At 50.7% G+C, this 21,546-nt stretch overlaps 1 protein-coding gene across 1 annotated transcript; it reads left to right on the top strand.

The window, feature by feature from the left end:
• Positions 1-307: 307 nt before the first annotated feature.
• ZBTB7C (zinc finger and BTB domain containing 7C) lies at positions 308-7,553 on the top strand. The gene is made up of 2 exons (XM_040580925.1): positions 308-1,482; positions 6,840-7,553. The coding sequence occupies exons 1-2, from the start codon at positions 308-310 to the stop codon at positions 7,474-7,476; spliced, it is 1,812 nt and encodes a 603-aa protein (XP_040436859.1). The 3' UTR covers positions 7,477-7,553.
• Positions 7,554-21,546: the final 13,993 nt, after the last annotated feature.

Raw genomic sequence — 21,546 nt, 5'->3', positions numbered from 1 at the left:
GGGTGAAAGGCAAGAGGGAGCTTGTGGTGGTTATGAAAAGGGGAACAGGGTGGGAACCAGGAAGGACAGAGATAAAGAATGAGATGAAGAGGTGTGGAGGGAAGCAGAGGTTAAATCACAGAGGACCTGGAAAGAGTTGAAGGTGACATGGAGATTCACTGGGGCAGTGCAAGCAGGAGGTGATTGCAGAGGTCTGAGTGAGAAGGGAGGGGAGGACAACCGAGAAGAGGCAGGGTCATTTTGGCATTATTGGAGTCCTCTGCTAATGCTCTACTGTCTGTTTTGTCCTAGGGCGCTAAATGAGAATATGGCCAATGGCATTGAAGATCTTATCGGGATCCCATTCCCGAACCACAGCAGTGAAGTCTTGTGTGGTTTAAATGAGCAGCGGCATGATGGTCTCCTCTGCGATGTCATCCTCATTGTACAGGACCAGGAGTACCGGACCCATCGGTCTGTCCTTGCTGCCTGCAGCAAGTACTTCAAAAAACTCTTCACTACTGGCACTTTAACAGACCAGCCCTATGTTTACGAGATTGACTTTGTCAAGCCTGAAGCACTTTCTGCCATCCTGGAGTTTGCCTACACCTCAACCCTCACCATCACCACCTCAAATGTCAAGCACATCCTCAGCGCTGCCAAGATGCTGGAGATACAGTGCATTATCAACGTATGCCTTGAAATCATGGAGCCCGACAGAGAGGCGGAGCAGGAAGACGACAAAGAGGATGAAGATGATGATGAAGATGAAGATGAAGGGGAAGAAGAGGAGGAGGAAGAAGTGGAAAATTTTGTCGGTCAGGAGAACCTAACCGATGTCCAAGAAGTAAGCTGTCACCAAAGCCCTTCGAAGTCTGATCTTACCGAAGAAACATATACGGAAGCACCTAGAGATTTTCCAAATCACTACTCAGCCAGTAACTCCTCTGGACACTTGGGCATGATACGGGACTTCTCCATCGAGTCCTTGCTGAGGGAAAACTTGTACCCTAAGGCGAGCATCCCAGAAAGGAGGCCAGCTCTCTCTCCTTTCCCCCCTAGCTTCTTCCCCCATCTATGGAATGGCGATTTTAGCTCCTTCTCCCAGCTCGAGGAGCCACAAGTAGACAACGGCCCCTTGGATCTGGTGATCAAAAAGAGGAAGATCAAGGAAGAGGAGGAGAAGGAAGACCTGCCTCCGCCTCCTTTCCCTAATGACTTCTTCAAGGACATGTTTACCAACACCCCAGCAGCTCCCTTAGGGCGTATTAAGGCAGAGACTGACTACAGCGCTTATCTCAATTTCCTAAGCGCTACCCAGTTTGGAGGAGTTTTTCCCCCATGGCCCCTGAAGGAGGAGAGGAAGATAAAACCCAAGGCGTCCCAGCAATGTCCCATCTGTAACAAAGTCATCATGGGAGCCGGCAAGCTGCCCAGGCACATGAGGACCCACACGGGAGAGAAGCCGTATATGTGCAATATCTGTGAAGTCCGCTTTACCAGGTATGCGTTGGTGACCTCTGCCGTGCATGAGGAGGGGGTGGGGTGGTTGGAGGGGCCACATCATCACCCATGGCTGATTCCTAAGCCACACGTCCTTTTCCCTCCCAAAAAACAGCAAAGAAAGCAGGGCACGATCTCTACCCTTTCAGGAAAAAAGGGAGGAAGGGAGGGTGGAGGAAGAAAACAAAGCTACTGATTTTGGTGGGTTGTGGATCACATCCACAACTCACTGGATCCATCCCCTTGCTGGACAAAAGCTTAAATAAGTAACAGGCTGTTTTCAACCCCACCATCGTTCACCACAGTTGGACCAGAGGGAGCTGGAAAACAGATGGTCGAACAGCCAAGGAGGCTTCATCTCTAATGTGCTGGGAGATGCGTTGAGTTGGGAGGGCCATTCAGCTGTGGGATGTAATTAGTTTGGGTTTGCACATTTTGGCATCGGTGTAGACCACAACCAAGTTGCACATGTTTAGGCATGACAGCGTCTGGGCTTTCTGAGGCTGGAGCGGTCCTAATTATTGTATGTTAGTAGCGAGGTGGGTGTTGGTCTCTTCTCCCGAGTAACAAGCAATAGGATGGGAGGAAATGGCCTCAAGTTGCACCAAGGAAGGTTTAGGTTGGGAATGAGGGAAAATCCCCTCACGGAAAGGGTGGCCGAGGCTGGCACAGGCTGCCCGGGGGGCTGGCGGCACCCGCCCGGGGGGGATTTATAACACCTGTAGATGTGGCGCTGGGGGCCATGGTTAGCGGTGGCCTTGGCAGTGCGGGTTAGCGGTTGGACTCGATGATCTTCAGGGTCTTTTCCACCCTAAACGATTCTGTGATTCATCGCCCCAAATGCTGGCCACCCCAGCCTGGCACCTTGACTCGCTCCATGGTCAGTGGAAGGAGATCAGCACCCTCAGAGAGGTAGAAGGGGGAAGGGAATGAGCGAAGGCGTCACCCCTGACCACAAAGACAACTCGCGGGGCTTAAGCTAAGGCAACCTTTAGGTGTCTCAAGCTAGATGGGGCCAGCCCCAGCATGGGCTGCTCCGAGGCAGGCATGGCCGGCCGGATCCACCCCTCGTACCAAAAGCCTTTGCACCTCTCGCAGCCCCAGCAGACCCCTCGATGGTAATAAATCAGAGCGGGCTACACAAATCTAATGCTACGGCTTGCAACTCTTCTCTGAAAAGCTGAGCAAATTTAATCGGCGAGCAGAGACAAATAGATTCCTGGACCTGCTCTTGCTGGGTATAATTAATATCTAATGAGTACAATCTTTACCATAATAATAAAGCTTTCTGACAAGAGCATGGTATTTCGGCTCCTGGCTGCGTGTGAGAGAGAGAGCCTTATTAGGCTGGGGCGAGCAAACCAGAGGAAAATAATATGCACAGTAGGCAAAGGCAAGCTCCTGACAATGGCCAGACACCTGGGGTGCTCCCACATTCAGCCTGTCTTTTCTTCTGCCATCCCTGTGATAAAGTTCGAGTGGAAGTTATGCAGATGATGGGGATTTGACCTGAAAATAAATTTCCATGCTCCCCTCCATTAACACAGCAGACACCATATTATAATGCGGGGAGCATCATGCCTTGGGCGGATGTATGCGACATGAGCTGGCTTACCCTGGTATCTGCAGGGGAAAGGCCGCTGCCTGGTGCTAATACCTGCCTGCAGGAATTTGGATCCGGCTCCTGCTGGTGCTGCATCCCCAGGTTAGCACTGGGTCATCACCTCCAGACAGGTGGGTTCTGCTGGGAGGAGCGGGGTGCCTTCAGCCTGGTGAGTGTGGCTGCATCCTGAGCCGGAGGAACCACCTGGCCAGCCCCTCCCGCTGTCCCCATCCCTCTCCTGAGTGTAATGCTGCAGGTGCTAATTGCTGATGAGGAAAGAGCTTGCTTAACCCATCACCGAGACCTTCTCCGTAACAGGATGGACAGAGCTGAGCCCTCCCAGAGGGCTCCTGAAGTCCGGCACAGGCAAGGGCAGCACCGTTGGCTTCGTCTGGGGAAACTAAGGCACGGAGAGATGTTGGTACTGACTCACAGTCACTTCGAAGTTTGGTAGGAGGGTTCAGGTGGGAATTCAGGTATCCTGACCACTGCTCCAGACAGATTAAATCAGCACCTTGGAGGTTAAAAGCTCCCCACTGAGATGGTCTAGCGTGGCCTTACTAAGGCAGGCTTAAACCCAACAGCTTCTACATTCCCCACCCCCACCCCCCACCCGTATGCTCAACAGCTTCTAAACACAAAGCACAGGGGCAGGAGGACTACAGTCCGATAAAATAATCACAAAGAAAATTGGGATAAACCTAACGGTGCAGTCTCCCTTCATCATTCATGAAAATGAAGTTGGTTGTTTGTGTCACCCCACGCAGAGCTGAAGGCTGGAGGGCTTTTCCTTCTTTAACACCCTGACCAAAGTGGAAATCTCAAAACACTGGCTGATTTTTAAATGCATTTGGAAGTATTTTGAGTAGCACGCAGGTGTTTGGTTTTGTGTGTTTGTTTTTGTTTTTTTTAAGTCATTTTCAGCATTACTCTAATGTGAGAGCTCTCCTTTAGGGGCAAGAGTATCTAAGCAAAGTGCAGTGATTGAGATGTAGAAAGAGGTTTCTGCCCGGATTTCCTGAACGCTGCCGCTGTGTTAGGTGCTTTGCTCTCAGAGGAGGGTATTTTGTGCTTCCCGAAAACGTCAGACTTGCAGCCACGGCAGCGAGCGGTGCCTTTGTTGGGAGATGCAAGCCCAGGCGGTCCCCTTTGGGGTCCCCTGGGAATGAGAGTGCAGGGAAGCGGAGGTTCCCAAATGGGATTTCTGAATGCATCAGTCCTTTGCATTATTTCTGTGTTTAAGGAACTGTGGAGGAGCAAATTTGCTGGGGGAAACAGAGAAAATATATTTTCCTGGGTGGGGAATCCCCCAACCTCCCCATCAGATCCCTTCCCATCAGTGGGATCCTGCATCCCACGGCAAGGACCCCTCATGCACCTGGATCTGCTGCTCCTGACTCCCAGGGTTATCTGATCGCAGGAAGCAGGACTTCATTTAATAGCTCATTAATTTTTTTCCTTAAACAAAGGCTGCTCAGCTTCTAGTCTGCTGTTTTACCCTGCTAAAACACTGGAGAAAACTGCAAATATTTCAGCTTTTCCACCAAGACAACCCCGGAGTGCTCAAGGAGAAACTGTTCCAGGCAGAAAGGTTAACGTTATTTATTCCTATTATTTGTGTTGTGACAGCTTGCAGAGCCCTAATCGCTCTCCTAATGCAATTGCATTAAGGTTATTCACACACACGGAGTGCGGTTCTCCTCCGGAGAGCCTGCGAGCCAAGCTCCCATCTCGCAGAGCCTGTGTTTCCCATGCCACATCCTCCCCTGGGTGCTTCACCGCAGCTGGAGCATCTCGCTCCTCCCCAGCCTCCGAGCTTTTCCAGGTAAAGCCATAAAACCTCTCTTCCACCCCACAGGGATGCTGCCGGGGCAGGGAGGATTGAGTTTCTCCCTGTCTGCTGCCAGAGATGGGTAACAGCCTGAAAAAACCTCTGCCTGTATTTACATTATACAGTCCTGGCATGCTGCATGTTTATTAGGAAAAGTGATCCTGCTAGGTTAAACACTGCATATATAGGTTTAAATTATATTACAGGTGGGGCTGGTAACTCAGCTTTTTATTAACATTTCCCAGCTCTTCACATTACGAGCCCCTGCGTTCATCTGCTTACAACTTCACTGCACATTATCTGGTCGGGATCAAATTTTCCATGCTGCTTTGTCTGCTGCTGCTGAGAACTGATTTCAGCCCTTTCAGGGGAAACGGGCCCTGGGTAAAATCTTGGGATAACAGCATCTTTGAAACTTGCGGAGTGGGAAGTTGGGAGCAGTCCCCAGGCTTGGTATGGGGACTGAGAGGGGCTTTTTTTCTGTCTCCCTAAAAACCTCGTTACAACCTTTGTAAAGGCAGGGAGCATGTCCGCTGCCAGCGCTGCCGCTGCAGATATGGGACCAGGCTGGGACCGGTCCCCGAAGGCAGGAAAGCATCAGCTGGTGAGGAAGTGACTCTCCTGCTAGGATGCTTCTCTGCATCCTTGATCCCGAGGGACTGGTTTGCAGGGATGTCCATCCCAGGGCTGCACTCTCATGGTGTGGCTGACACCAGCGTGCCACCGGTCATGTCACCAAAAACTATTTGAAGATGCGCATGGGCAGGTTGGCAGAAATTAGTGCAAAGGCAGCACTTTGCAGGCTCTGAGGGCGTGCCCTGCCAGCAGTGTAAATGGATTTTTTGGGTGTATTTTGCCTTTTTTTTTTTTTTTTTTGCATGCTTACATATTTTATATATAATAATGACGTGACTCCATATAATCTACATATTCTTAATCACATGACTAACGTCTTGGGGGGATCATACTGAAAGCATTTGGGAAAGCAAGATGAATTTGAATTCTCCCACTTTGTTCTTCACATACTTGAACTCTGCTGGTGCAACCTAGGCAGCGAGCTTGGCTCAGCTCAGCTACGATGAGCTTTGCTTTTTATAATTGTGTGCCTTAGCTGTGATTTTTGTAGACTGCAAAAGGAAACGTGTGTTGGGGAAAAAAAAATAGCGATCAGACTGCCAGCTTGGGAAAATATTCCGGCTTTTAGATGTTCCCCTTAAAAAAAAAAAACAACCCAAAACAGACGACAACAACAACAAAAACCCAACCAAACTGTATTTGTAAGTAAGTGCCATTGGGATGAACATTATGCTGTCCCACGGCTGTGTTTAAAAACCTTCTCCAGAATGGGTGTGGGGCTGGGTGCGTGCTGGCCTTGGGGGACATGGCAGGGAAGGACGGTGGGGTGCACAGTGGCATCTCTGCCTGCCTCACCCTCTGCCGTGCTCCTGCTTCAAACGAAAGCTCCTGAGACACCCAGTGGTCAGTGCAAGGATAAAAGGGAAGGAGCATCACCTCCAAGAGGGACTTCATTGGAGCAGTATTGCCCCACATTGCCCGGCTCTCAAAACCCAACTGATTTCCTTATTTGCAGCCAGGAATATAGCTTGTACTATTTTAGATATTCCCATACGTTTTAAGGGTTTATTCCAGAGGGAGTTTTCTTCCAATTTAGGCTGTTTTGAACTCTCTGGGATAGGCTGCAAACTCCTGCTGTGGAGGGAAAGTGTTTGCGATGCTCAGGTGCCGTCACACCGGGAAGGAGGCGGATACAAATGCCAGCCTGCAAGAGCATCCGTACACTCGGGGAGCCCCGGGATGAGCTCCCCACCTTCCCATCGCTTTTCCCTCTCCTGATCCCAGGAGCAATCCCACCCACATCCCTTCCAGCCCACACCACCTGACCAAGCGCCTTTTCTTTTGCAGGCAGGACAAGCTCAAAATCCACATGCGGAAGCACACGGGAGAGCGGCCGTTCCTGTGCATCCACTGCAACGCCAAATTTGTGCACAACTATGACCTGAAGAACCACATGCGCATCCACACAGGCGTGCGGCCCTACCAGTGCGAGTTCTGCTACAAAAGCTTCACCCGCTCCGACCACCTCCACCGCCACATCAAACGCCAGAGCTGCCGGATCGCACGGCCCCGGCGAGGACGCAAGCCGGCAGCATGGAGGGCGGCCAGTTTGCTCTTTGCTCCTGGTGGGCCACCGGTGGAGAAGAGCTTCATGATGCCACCGACGCTGGAGGAGATGAGTGGCCACCTTGGCGGTGCGGCCATGTGCCTTCCCGGCCCCAGCCCCAAGCACTTTCTGAGCGGGGCCGAGACCCCCTTCAGCCTGCAGGAGCTGGAGAGCCAGTTTGAAGAAACCCAGATGGAACTCTTCAGGCGAGCCCAGCTAGACATGGAGAGGAACGCGGGCATCTTTGCCTTCGCCCTGGGCCATAACGAAAACCTTGCTGCCCAGCCCTTCTTCCCCCTCCCCGATCCTTGGAGCACAGGCTTCAGCGGCTTGGCAGGGCTCGGCCACGTGCCTCCCATCTCTGAGACGAGCAACTAAACCTGGCCCCACCATGGGTCCACTCCCTTCCCAACAGGGCGACCGGCTCCCTCAGGGTCCCCACCTGCCCTTGCGCATCATCTGGCTTGGGGCACGGGGGCAGCCCTGGGGCCAGCGGGTGGGGGGGCGGTGCTGCGCCCCATGGCCACCGGCACTTTAGACTCTGCAACGCACTTGGCTTTGGGGCCATGGGGCACGCACTGCCCTGTCCAGCCACCCACCGCTCGTGGCTCTGCCTGGGAAGGCCAGGCCAGGACTGCTGCTCTCTTCAATACTCCTGAAAATGTCACTTGCCTTAGTCCAGGGCATGGCCATCACCATGAGATGGCTCTTCTGGGGGAGGTGTTCCCCATTTTCCACCCGCAAGTCCTGCTGGACACTGACAAACTGTCCAGACTTGGTTTTGATATGTTACATTCCTTGGCCCTTTTGGTCAAAAGGATTGTTTTATTTTTGTTTTCTTTTTTTAAATTAATTCCTATGTCTGGCAACAAAACTTATTCTAATGGGGATAAAGGGGAAGGTCAAGCAGCCGCATTGGGAGGGGGAGGATGCTGGCTGTTGCCTTTCTTAGCATTATATCAGATTTGCAGGGCTGGTGAAAGCCCTGCTGTGCAGGATGAGTTGGGAACCTAAAAAATAATAATTAAAAAAAAAAAAAAAAAAAAAAGAGAGAGATGGAAAAACATCCAGGAGCAAATCTGGGTGGAAAAGGAGGGGTTTACTTGTTTTGGTTCTTTGGCCATTTCAAAATTTCAGAAGGAGAACCAAAGCCTCTTTTGAGTATTTTAACTTCAGTTGGTTGAAAAGGTGAAGGAACGTTTTTAGAAGGATCAGAAATGTTTTATTCTGGGCTTTTATTAAACCCTCACTATGTGAAAATAAACCATGTGGGAATTTTGAAATGGAAAAGTCATTTCAAACCAGAGTCAGAATTCACTGCCGCTGACCATTCTGAAATATCTGGGGTTTTGTTCTTAATTCCCCCTAATTCCTATATATATATTTTGATAACAAAAATTTACAAAACACCTGAGTGTCCCCCAATCTGCGATGCTGATGGGAAAAAAATGGATGTGCAAATATCACTGCTGCTTGTCTGAAGGGGTCTTTGTGGGAAAGGAGTCCACTAAAGATGTCTTGCAGATGAGATCGTCTACTTGCGAGCAAGCAGAAATACTGTTTCTTCACCATTTGTTGCTTCAAAAGATGAGGCAGTAGCATATGATGGGGTGCTCCAAGCTGAAGGTCGCCCATGGTGGCCAATAGGTCCGGGGTCCTCTGCAACATCCCTGCAGACCCTGGCTTGGCCACCCCTGTCTAATAATTCTTTTGAGACCAAAAAATTGGTAGACGGTTGGCTGGAATTGCCCCGTCAGCCTCCTTCAGCCCCTAAAAACATGAGCTACCCTTGAGGATAAAGGCGTTTTGATGGCCACCTGCATCCGACGGCTCCTCAGATGTGGTGGGACCCCACCTGAGTCTCCTCCCAGATGTGGTGGGCTGAGATGGCTTGTGGTGGGTGCCCCGGGAAGTTGGTTTTACATGAAACCAGCACTTGAAAATGTAAATGTTACAAATTAGGTCTTTTTCTTTCTTTTTTACTGTTAACCTTTCAACGTCAGCAGAATCAAAAGGGCATGAGAGGACCATGGGTTCATAAATTTTTTGGGTTTCCCATCAATGGTGCCACTCTGAAGCAGTAGCTGGATGAGGATCTCCCCACCCGAGCATGGCGGGGACACAGGGGGTCTAGGATCCACAGACCCCCCTGAGGGCACGAAGGACTTCTGCTCTGAGACCATCCACAGCAGAACGATCCCAAGGAACTGCCCAACACTCACTTCCTCCTCCAAAAAGAAATCCACAAAGACTCCACGTGCAACAAGTCAATGGAGGGTAAAAAAAAAAAAAAAAAAAAAAAAAAAAAGAAAGGAAAACTTAAAACCGCATCAAACTTTTTTTTTAATCCATATCAACTTCTTACACAAGCGACGTTTTGCAGATGACTGGTTACTTCAGGTGTTTTTTTTGTCTACGATTTGGAGTCATTGTAAAGTATCCAAAGATGCTGAGTACTGTATAATCTACAAGGACTTGAAGCAAGGTGTTTTTTGTGTCTCAGTTTGTTTGTTGGGTTGGTTGGGGTTTGTTGTTTTTTTTTTTTCCTATTTGTCTAGGGGGAAAAACCTTTGCAATTTTTCTATTTATAACTATTTTTATGTGATTGCTTTATGTACAAAACAATAGAAAAAAATCAAAAAAGGAGAGAGAAACACACACACAAACAAATTTGCCTTAGTTACTCACGGGACAATCACCCTTAACTTTCATCAATGCTAGAAAGTGGATGGAAAAAAAAAAAGAGACTTGATCCTTCTATGTATTTATTAAACTGTATTATTGATGCTCTTAAATTATTAGCAGGACTTGGTTCTCTTGCCTGTGGCCATGCTGAGAAGGCGAAGCTGCTGCAGATGCTGAGCTGCCTCCCTCCTCGGGCTGGCATGGCCATCCCCATGGCCTCAGGTCTATGGGTGTTTGCTGGACACGTAGATTTGGTGCTTTCCAGTGGCACCTTTTGGAAAGCTAAACTGATCACAGATGAATGAAGCATCCAGCTGGTACAGGCTCCAACCCGAGGAGGCTGCTGGCGTTGCGATGCTGATGACAATTAACAAGTTAAGGTTGATTTTCCCGCTTTGCACTGGGTTGGGTTGGGTCGGATGGAGCTGGGTGCTGGCATTGATCACGTCTTGAGGTGGGGAGGGACAACTAGAGAAAAGCCTATTTCTTCCCGTTTTGATGTTGTGCAGTGACTCCAGGCCACAGGTATCCCGGTGGGAGCCCAGCTGAGCGCAGAGGTGCCTTCCCGGGGCTCTGCTCGCCTCCCCCAGCCAGGCAGGCTGTGATGAGCAACAGGCCTGGGGCTGGAAGGACACAGGGCTCTCTCCCAGCTCACAGCGCGGTGGCTTCTTGTTCATCTTCTCACCACGGCTCCTAGGGCCTGGCTGCAGCAGGTACTGGGGAGCACTGGACTGTGTTACGGGCAGCGTGGCCAGCAGGGCGAGAGAGGGGGCTCTGCCCCTCTGCCCCGCTCTGGTGAGACCCCCCAGCAGTGCTGCATCCAGCTCTGGGGTCCTCAGCACAGGGAGGACATGGACCTGCTGGAGCGGGGCCAGAGGAGGCCACGGGGATGGTCAGGGGCTGGGGCACCCCTGCTGGGAGGACAGGCTGGGAGAGCTGGGGTTGTCCAGCCCGCAGAGGAGAAGGCTCCGGGGAGACCTTACTGCAGCCTTCCAGCACTGAGAGGGGGCTTAGGAGAAAGATGGGGACAGAGTTTTTAGCAGGGCCTGTCGCGACAGGACAAGGGGGATGGTTTGAGACTCAAAGAGGGGAGATTCAGACTAGATGGAGGGAAGAAATGTTTTACGCTGAGGGTGGTGAGACACTGGCACAGGCGGCCCAGAGAGGTGCCCGATGGCCCATCCCTGGGAACATCCAAGGCCAGGCTGGACGGGCTCTGAGCAACCTGATCCAGCTGAAGGTGTCCCTGCCCATGGCAGGGGGCTGCGCTGGAGGGACTTTGAAGGTCCCTTCCCACCCAAACCATTTGATGATTCTATGAGCTGACATGAACACAAGCCCTGTAATTTGTTGCCGCTGAGGAGTTGCAAAATTTCCTCATTATTTTTGAAAGAGGTGCAACCCCCTGGAAAATAGGTTCCCAGTAGGAACGGTGGGACTCATCCCACGTCATTCAGTCATTTGGAAGTGAAGTAACAGACACCCTGCGCACATTGAGACATCTACATGTTGACACTTCAGTTCTGGGTGTCCTAACCTGCAATGTGATTTCCAGCTTTCCTCTGAGGCTGTCCTGGCTCCGGAGGGAGGCAGGTACCGCTGGAGGGTGACTCACCCCACCTACGCTGGACCTCCCAAGAGTGGGATGAATCACCTTCCACAGCACCTACCTGCTACCTACCAGCGTGGTTGGGAAAAATGAGCTCGGACTAAACTGCTTGCTTTTCCCATAGCTGCTGTGAGACAAGGTCAGCCGTGGAGAGGGACGTTCCATCACTGCAGCTCCCTTCTCTCTGCTCAGGTGATGGGGCAGTCCCTGCCAAAACCTTTCCCAGGAGGATGGAAAGATGGCACAGCCCAGGGACCATTCCCAGCTCAGTCAGCTTGACTTCTTCCCAGTCTGTTTTCATTGGGAATGCAATGGGAAATAAGGGTCCAAGCCCACCCTCACAAGCCTGGGCACCAGGGTCTCGGGCTCATGAGTCATATGCCCCACCGCAATTGCAGCAAAACACACCAGGTTCTCACAGCCACTGGTTATTTTCCTTCCCTCACACTCCCAAGAAGCGCTGCACAGCACTGGGTGCTCGGGCAGGGGTCTGGACCTCCAGGCACGGTCCAAAAACGTGGCTTGAGACGATGCAAATATCAATCCCCCCACCAAGGGCAGGCAGTCGGTCATTGAGCATGTCATCTGCTCAGAGCCCAGAGGACCGTGGCAGGGGCAGCACAGAAGCAATGTGTTTCTGAGTACAAAAAATACAAAATGAAAATTAAGTGAATTACTTTTTTAGCTATTTAAATATTTTTTTTTAATCTTGCGGCTTTTAACCCCATTTTATGCTCATATTCTGGTTTGCTTATAATGCTTATAATGCCAAAATTATTTTTTTTTTGGAAGGGGAAGGTGAGAATTCTGAAAATTGCTCGGAGGAGCTGTGCACTAATCAGACACATGGGAATCGCAGAAAGAAACCAGCTTCAGTAAATGCTTGTTAGCAGCAACATATGGCTACACTCTTGCTCCTGAACAGCTGCTGTTATCTGCTGGATCATCCAGACCACAGTAGGGGAAATAGTGCCAGCGTGCTGCTGCGCACACAGCGTTTGTTTGCACCAGGTGTTGCTGCAAAAGGAGCATCTCTTGTGTACGAGCCGCACGGAGCTGGATGGGCAACTCCGTGTCCTTGGCTTGAAAGCCTTTGGCGAGCGGTGCACACACTTCTTCCTTCGGTTGTGCAAGAGGCATGATACACCAAAAAAATTAGAAGGGAAGAAAGAGCCTGCACTTTGGGAAGCCAGAGGCTTCACCATTTGGCAGGCACCGCGGGGGGGTGGGGGGGTGGGGGGGAAGTGAGTAATTTCTTAGACCCCCCCCTGAAATGCTCTAGGGCTGCGTGTGTGGTTCTCAGCAGGACTCCCAGTGACACCAGCAGGGCTGCAAACGCTGCCCCATCTCTGCCCTGCTCCTGCTCTGCCCACAGCCCCCTGGGACCTGCCGTGCCTCCCCCCCTCGGGCATTTTCACCCCCATTTTGGAAGGGATTAGTGCTTTATTTACATTCTCAGTGCCCTGCAGCTGGAAGATCGTGTGGTTGCAGAGGAAAAGAGAGTCAGTGAAGCAAGACCCCAACCATGTCACGCTAAGAAAATGTGTTTTGCAGCAGGTCACCCACCGTTGGGTGTCTGAGGTCTGCCATCACCTTTTGGCACCTCTGACAGCCTGCACCTCCTTGCTCCACACATGACATTCTTTCCAAGACAAAAAAAACCCAAGTGAACAGCCCCATCCGGCCTCCCACCCCACCTTGGGGATCCCCACCATCCTGATGACAGGAGGTGAAATACCTGTGGCTTGAAAATGCCTTTCTTTTTCCTTGTTTTCCTGTGTTGAACCAATGTTTTACATGACTTGCACTAATTGCTGTAGGACAGGCTACTGTTAAGTTTCTTTGTTTCGGTCTCTTGTTTGGTTGCGACTCCTCTTAGCTGCAGAAAATGGCAGTCCTGTACACGTACCTGCTGCACATTTTACACCCCTGGAGAAAATAAACTATTACCTGAAGCAGTGAGTAGCTCGTGGATCCTTAATGCTGCCGTGGGGCTGGGGCTGGAGAAGTCAGGACATCGAATATTGGTGGGCCGGGTGATGGCCCACCTCGTGGTGGCCCTCCAGGGTGACCCTTCGTGTGGCATCTGGGCTGCCACTACAAGTGTGGTGATGTCTGATATTCCAGCAGGGAATCTGCAGAAAAAAGAACCAAACGTAAGCACAATTTGGGGCTTTTCTCCCCATTTTTTGCTCATCTGCTTCCTCCTGCTCCCTGGCACGCTCAAACTTGCAGTGCCCTCGTGTGGTGGCCTGGTGACAGCTCTGCCACCAGAGTGATGCTGGGGACATCGGTGGTCTGGGACCTGCATCTGGAGGTGTTCTGGGGGTCTTGGTTGCACCAGGACAGGCACGATCCCCTGTTGCCTCCCATCACACCCAGCCGCAGCTACCTGCCAGGCAGGGAAATGCAAACCTCAGCCACGTCAAGACAAGTTTAACGGTTGGATTCGATCTGAAAGGTCTTTTCCAGCCTGAAGGATTCTATGATTCTAATTGCCTTCTGCACCCCAATCAACCACAACCAAATCACTGGGCCAGTGAGGCTGGGGACATCCCAGCCACAACCGTCAGTGACCTCGTGGGGACCCTAATTTTGAGACAGGGTATTCCCTGCAGCCCGAGGGTGAGCCTGGGGTGGACCCTCTGGCGCCCAGCATGGCCCCAGCTGCCATTTCCCTCTTTCCCTTGTGGTACCACTAATAATATTGCCCAGTTCAGGTGAGCAGAGGGGGCAGATATAAATCTCCTGCAATTGGATAAAGCTCATTTCCTTAGGAACTGAGGCTAAAAAACAAATACCAAAGGAGAAGCAGTGCCACCCCCACCCCTTTATAACTGGAAGTTTTATTTTCTTTCTTTCTTCCTGCGGAGATGACACTGACTGAGATGTCACAAATCTGATCAGGCTTCCTAATAGTTCATGCAGTGCCTCGAGCCTCGGGGGTCATCTGAAATTCAGGCAGCCAATTTGCAGGCAGGCGATGCAAGGCACGCAAGGCGCTGGCTCGCCCGGAGCAGGCAGGGGCTGAGGTTTTAAGGACAGACCCTGGCTGTCAGCTAAAACCTTCCTCTGCTCTTGGGTAACTGCCAGCAAATCCTTATCCTGACGGCTGTAAACCTGCCTGCCTTTAAGGTGTAGCTGTTAACTCTGTTTCCATAGTAAACAGGACAGTGTTTTCTTGGTGGGACCAACTTCCGCCACATTAGCTGGAGCTCTGCAGCATCTGGGGAATATTTAAGGCTTTGCCCTTGAGTTTTCAGAACCTGGGTTCTCATTTAAGCAGTTTTTATGAGATGTTTCTGGCCCTGGCTGTTGTCAGGAGGTTTTGATAGTCATCACTGCAAAATCGGTTGGCAACACAAAGTTCTCCCCAGGTACTTTGCAGCCGACCAGCGTTCACAGCCTTCCCGAGACACAGTCCTTGGATCCCAAGTGAGGATGAGTGGTGGTTTGCTCCAATGGTCGCTGCAGGGGTGAAGGAACGGGGCTGTGATGCACCAAAATGTGAAGAAAAGAGCTGGATGAGGAAAGTGAGGAGCGAGCAGAGGCTCCACTGGGGGAGGAAAATGATCTGCCATGGGGAAATGGTGGGGCTGAGGGCAACCACCACGGCTGGAGCAGCAGCCCAGGTGTCAATGTGCTCCTCATCCAGCTGTCCGGTGTCCTGCTCGTTAGTGCTTGATCAGCTCAGCCCATGACAAAAGTTTCTGTAGCTCCAAGCACCTGGGATGCTTTTTCCCTGGAGCAGAAATGGCCAAGCTGGCTACCTATGTAGCTACTTCCGTATAGATTCAACAACCCTAATGTACATGTAAATACATATGCATACATATGCAGACCTATATATGCATAATATGTGTTTAGCTGTTATCCTTACCAGATCTTAGCTGGAAGACAATATTATTTGTCCTTTGGGGGGGGGACACGGGGACCGAGGCACAGAGAGGCATAGGGATTTACTCATATCAGTAAAGAGGGGTCGGTATCCGGGCGTGCACTGCCAGCCCGCCCGTTACACAGGGTCCGTGTGCAGGTGCAAACCGTCACTGGGGAGTGGTCAGCCTTAGCAATGGCTTCGTCAGCCCACCTGTCTGTCTCCTCGCCTCCAGTATCCCCGTCTGGTGTGGCAGGCCACTGCGCAAATCACCATCCAGCCAGCGAGAAAGATACTCGGAGCAAGAGGGAAAAAGAAAGTGACAAAGAGAGGACTTTTTGGAAGGAGCACAGGTGAGGGCAGCAAGAGCCATCAGGGACCCGTGTGGCTGTGGCTGGTTCAGGGGACCACACTGCCTTAACAGGCATCTGCGGTAAAGGTTTGTCTCCAAGGGTGGAAGGCTGCCCCCTCTCCCTCCAGAAAAATAACAGAGTGAGCAACACCAGAGAGAAATGTCCATGACCCACCCGGTGATGCTTTGAAGCAACCGGGCAAGAACGAGGGAGAACAAAACACAGGGATGACTCTGAATGCGGATGAGGAAAGAAACCCTGCTCCTGAAGCCCCTACAAGCAGCATCAGAGTAAACCCCAACAGTGGGGAGGGGATGCAGCCACTGCCGCCACCCCCCCTAATCAGGCAGGGATGCCCACAGCACGGAACATGGTCACGTCACGCACATGAGTTTCTTGTTTGCAGCAAACACGTGCGCCTGCCGCACCGAAGCCCGCACCGCTGCGTGCCAGCTGCTGCATTAAGGCCCCATATGCCAGGCCATATGCTCCATCCATGTGGGGGGATGCTCGCATGGGACTTAAGGGGAGGAAAAGGGATATCCGAGCACGTGGGAGCAGACATGGTTTAGAGAGGCCTTGGGGACCAGAGATGCAGGAAGGATGCTCAGTGGGTGTGAGCCCATGCAGGAAGGCACAGGGCAAGTGGCTCCATGCCCAACAGCACCAATGGGCCCCTGATGTGAAACAACTAAAAATGGAGCTGGGAGATTCTGAGGAGGTGTCGGAGGGCACCACCGACACTTTGCAATGTGTTTCTCTAAACCAGTTTGGCAACAAGATGCACGTGCAAAATTTGTTATGAAAAGGGATTTTGAAGACACCAGCAAGCTATGAAAAATATCAGATATCAAAAATATCAAAGATCTGAAGGTGCTGGGTGTTTCTGCACATTGGGAGCATCTCCTGCCTGGGTGGCAGACACAGGATGGATGAAGGGATGGGATGCAGCTCATCTAGGTCAGACACCCAGAGATGCCGATGCCTCAGCTTGCCATCTACACTCTTCCTGTAGTTACTGGTTGGGAGCAATCACTCTTGAGGTAAACATGTGAAATGGGTCACACAAATGACACTTTTGAAGTGCTGGTTGCTCTCCAGTCATGGCGAAAGGAGGATGTGTGTCCTGAGTGTCCCCTCTCATGCACTGTCCCTTTGGTTACCAGCCTCCTGCCAAGCGCTGGGTCCTTTGCACAGCGACCCAGCGCTGCTGCAAACTCCATTCAAAGCTTTCACTAACACCGCTGAAAAGCCTGACACACTGAAAAGCTGGGGTGGGATGCAGCATGGTACTAACAGCAAAATTCCCTGTATGGATCAGCAGAGCAGGGAGACAGGAGGCTGTGCCCACAGCTCATTAGGTGCTGGATGAAGGGCTAATGAGGGCCACAACCAGCTGCAGCTCCACAGGTTCAGCCCAAAGCGCTGGAAAGGGGCTTCAGGCTGTGCTGAGTTAATCCTAGCCCCCAGGGGAGGGGATGGTGGGATCTGCACCTCCTTCATGCCTTGCTGTGGCGTGAATGGGATTTCTCCTGCATCCTCAGTAGCTCAGCCAGATCCAGGTGAGAGGGGATACCTGCATCATGCAAAAGGTTAGTTAAAATGCTTGAAAAACCACTTTTTGGCTTGAAAATTCAATTTATATTAGAGTTTTGGCCTCAAACAAAGCAAGGGGCCTAAGCTAGGTTTAGAGGCCTCCTGCTACATTTAATAAACTGCCATGTGCCCTCTGCCACCACCGACCCCAGGCACGCTGTGACTGCCAGCCCCTGGCTGTAACCTGCCCCATCTCCCTGCTTAGAGAGAAGCTCATCTCATTTGAGTTCAGGGCTGGGATTTGGGCTCCTCGAGGGAAGGCGGCTAATCTCTCCGCCTTAGCTCCTCTGTTTGTAAAATGGAAATGATGACTTTATCCATCTTTGTGGGCTGTGGTGAGGATTACTGCTTAATCTGAGACTCTGCTGTGCCCCGATGAGGGAGCCCAGTGTGAGAGCATGTATTAGCCATATTGATTGGGATGCTGCTTCCCTGCTATGGCCGTAATTACTCCGAGGGTGTGGTGGGACTTGCGAGTGGAGAAGGGGAGGGAGGGATTTGGGAGCTCATTTCAGTGTCATGAGGGGAGCAGGTACGTGCTCATGCCTGTTGGCAACCAGGGAGCCACTTGCTCAGGCAGAAACTGGGGGGGTTAACTGTAAGGAGAGATGAGTCTTACTGTGCCCTTAACCTGTGTGCATGCACTGATGCTCGTGTGTGTGTCCACCATCGGCTAAGACATGGGAAATGTCTCTAAGCACTGAAAAGCATGAAAAGTGCAAAAGCTGAAACAAGGAGGTGACAAAGAAGCTGTAAGAAATGGCAGCTGAGGAGGTGGTGGGACAGCAGGAATTCTAGGAGCCTGGAAAGGAGAAGCTACCAGGAGATTAATGGATGGCAGGGATGTGCAAAGGGTCCCAGATCCATCTAGAAAGCGTAAGCTGAAGTGTCCAGAGTGCATTTTCCTGCCTCCCTGCCAAGCACTGGGCAGAGAATTGATGTGGACAGGGATGTGTCTTGGAAGCGGGTTTGGGCCGGGACTTAACCCAGCAGTGTAGGCAAACCCCTAAATTCAGCCTGTTTCACTGTACACACCCAAGCTTAATGCCTAAGGCAGCACACAGTCTTGTCTCCTGATGTCCTGGGGAAGTCACAGGCGCACCTTCTGGACAAATATCAAACTCTGGGTGAGCAAAACCCCTTTGGGAGTTGCTCTTTTCCCCACATCGGACACAACCAGGGCAAGTACAGCGCTAGAGCGGGAGGATCAAGTGGGATGGGATGAGACGGGCTTGCAGGGATGAGGGCTGGTGTGTGTGTGTGTGTGTGTGTAAATACCACTAAACATGCTGTGCTGCCCTGTCATCCGATCTTTTCTTCCTATGACTGACAAAATTTCCAACTAAATGATTACGCTTAAAAAAACCAATGCCTTTTCCATCACAGTTGTCATAGGTAACACAGTTGATCACGTCCAGAATGCAACCAGTTCAGGTGCCCCACACCGGTACCCTGACCAAAGACTCTTCAGTATTTAAAGCCACCATCAGCTGTTAAGCATTTTTCTTCCAATATATGCCCTTGTTCCTGTTGCTGTGGTATCCAAGGGAAAAAAGCTCAGCCTGCTTCAGGATTGTTAATTGCTAGGAGGCGTTTAAAAATCCCAGCAATGCCACTGTGGGCTACTAAGTGAAGCCATGGCTGTGCTCTGGGACTCGGGCAGTCTGCAGGAACTGACCCTGGTGTGAGTTTCGTTTGGTTTGCTTCAGGTTTGGAAACCTGGACAGAAAGGAGAAGATGTTTTTCTGGTAACATGTTAACCCAAGACATATAAAACATGTGCTCAGTTCCCTGTCCTGCCCAGAATTTTGGCATGAGCTGGGCTGTGTTGTGTCCACCTACAGCAAGCAAGGACCCTGCGATCTGGCTGTGGGGTGTTGGGTTGGATTGATGCTAGAGCTGGACCATTTAAGCTCATTGCTGTGACATCTTCAGGTAGTCACTGCAGATAAACAGGTGCTTTTAGGGCATAGCTTCTCTTCTCTTCCTTTAGATGGACCATGCCTCAAAGTGCTGGTGGTTTTCCACTGATTTCAAGGGGAGCCCAGAGTCTCTTGCTCAAATGCAGGTCTCCTTACTAAGATACTTAAAGCTAGGAAGACGTCTGTTGTTGGAAGAAGGGTTCGCCGGAGTCAAGAAGACGCTCAATATGAGTTATGCATCCTGCTCACCTTTATTAGTTTCTAACACTACTTACATAGAGCCGATACACATGCACATTCGTAAAGCAGAAATAGAATCGGTTAGTAGTCTCTAAACGCGCGCGGTTCTCACACCCCTAATTATCATGACTGAAATAAGCGTTCTATCCATGTAGCTAATTGTGTTGCTGTGCTTCAGCCTTGCAGTTTGTTACTCCCTATTTTCCCATACGCTCCCTATCTCTCTTGGCCCTGCTCCTCTTTCCCAGCAGCTGTATCTCGTTACGGCCACGACCTGTTGGCACAACATAATCACTTGGTCTCAGGATTCAGGAGTAGCTCAAGGCTACCTTTCTTGTTGCCTTCAGCACAGCAACTTCAGCACAACTCTGATTGCAGGCCTACTCTGATACCGGGGCTGGATTGTGCAGGTCTTCAGAGATTCTAAGGCCACGCTTCTGCAGCCATTCTTCTACAGTCTGTAGACACCAAAACCGACCCTGATTTCAGGTAGTACATCCACCATGGCAACAGTCCTTAGTAAAAGAACTTTAGTCCATCCTCAACCCTGTCCTCTGCTTCAGCTCGGGACCCTCTGAAGGGTAGAAAGTGCTTGCTCGGGGTTGCATGCCTGAGGGGCTGCAATGGGACCTATGCAGCTGTAGTAGTTCACATTTTGAGCTCATCTCCTGTAAATTGAAGAATCCAGCTCCTCACGCGTGCAGGCACGGGGGGAAGGAAGAGTCCTTGCAGCACTGTGAACCTGTAAGCTCCAGCCCTGCCCACATGAGAGAGAGAATCCAGCCACGCAAGCCTTGAGCTTGGCGGCTCAAGGATGGAGCTGCAGTTGTCTCTGCTGGTGCAGGACCAAAGCCTAAGAGGATCTGCATGAGTGTGTTGTCTTCCAGCATCTTCATAATTCATCATGGTATGTCTGTAACAAGCTTCTGGCAATTTGCTTTTGTTACTGCCCTGAAAATAGGATGCAGAAGGAAAGGTTTATGGGAGATAATTCATTTTATTGGCTCTTCTGCACCAGAATTAATTGCAGCCATATTTATTGCTCAGGCAAGTAAAGATGGGGTAGATAAGGGAATGTCTTTGTTTAGGGCAATGAATAATTTATGTCGTAAATTCACCAGAACCTTGAAATTTGAAGGACTGATTTTGCTTTCTCCTGTGTCCATGGAGCGAGACTGAGCCTTAACCCTTGAGTGTGACTGATGTTTTATGACTTTCCCATCTCTGTGATCATCTGTTCAACATTCTGGAACACAAAACATAGAATTTCCATGTGTGGGCTGTCTTGGGCTACCTATAGGGTTGGCACCCAGGCTACTTTTGTGTGCAGTGGTGAGAGGTGTATCCAAGGAATAACCCATCCTGTCCTATAACAAATATCAAGGGCAGAATAAAACATCCAACTGACTACAGAGGGAACGTTGACAAACAGCTTTGATGGCTCATTCCCCATCTGCCAAGACAAGGGTTACATCCCAAATCCATAATTTCCAGCTGAGATGGAGGAGGTGGTTTTAGAAAGACACCCTGAACATCATGGACTAAAACCCTCCCAAACGTTACTAGAAAGTGGCAGTTTCTTCCCCACATTGACTTTCCCCCAGGCTGTAGGCTCCTGACAAGTATTAGGATGCGTGTCCCAGAAAATTCCTGATATCTGCAATACCTATCTTTTCAAAGGCGACAAGTGTATTGTTGAGACCTGTTCTGCCCCTGGTGGGGGCACCACTACCTGCCCACCTCCCTGAAAGCCTGCACCTCTATGAATCAGCTGGGAATCGGATGGTTCTGTAAGCCTTTGCCTTGGAAAAAGAGGGCAAATACTGGTTTATCAGTCTTGCCTGTTTGTGCTCCGCAGCAGAGCTGGAGGGCTCTCAAGTGTGCATACATCAGTGTCCCTTGGATGATCTCTTACTTCAAAACAAGGAGGGCAGGAGGGAAAGGCAGTGAAAGTCAGGAACTGTAACTTCAAAGACAAGCTGGGATGGGAGCCTGTGCCAGCTTGAGAGGAAAAACAGGCACGGTTTTAATTAGTGAGAAGGTAAAACACATGGTTAGATGAAATAGCAATGTCTTTTCATAGCTCTCTTCTGATCAGAGAAAGGACAGTTGTGGGGAACACTGGCATTCTCAGTGGAAAATATCATGTCTTGGGAGAAAAAAAAA

Source organism: Falco naumanni, chromosome Z (genome assembly GCF_017639655.2).
Source record: "Falco naumanni isolate bFalNau1 chromosome Z, bFalNau1.pat, whole genome shotgun sequence".
NCBI classification, from domain to species: Eukaryota; Metazoa; Chordata; class Aves; order Falconiformes; family Falconidae; genus Falco; species Falco naumanni.
This window is presented reverse-complemented; position numbering and strand designations above follow the sequence as displayed.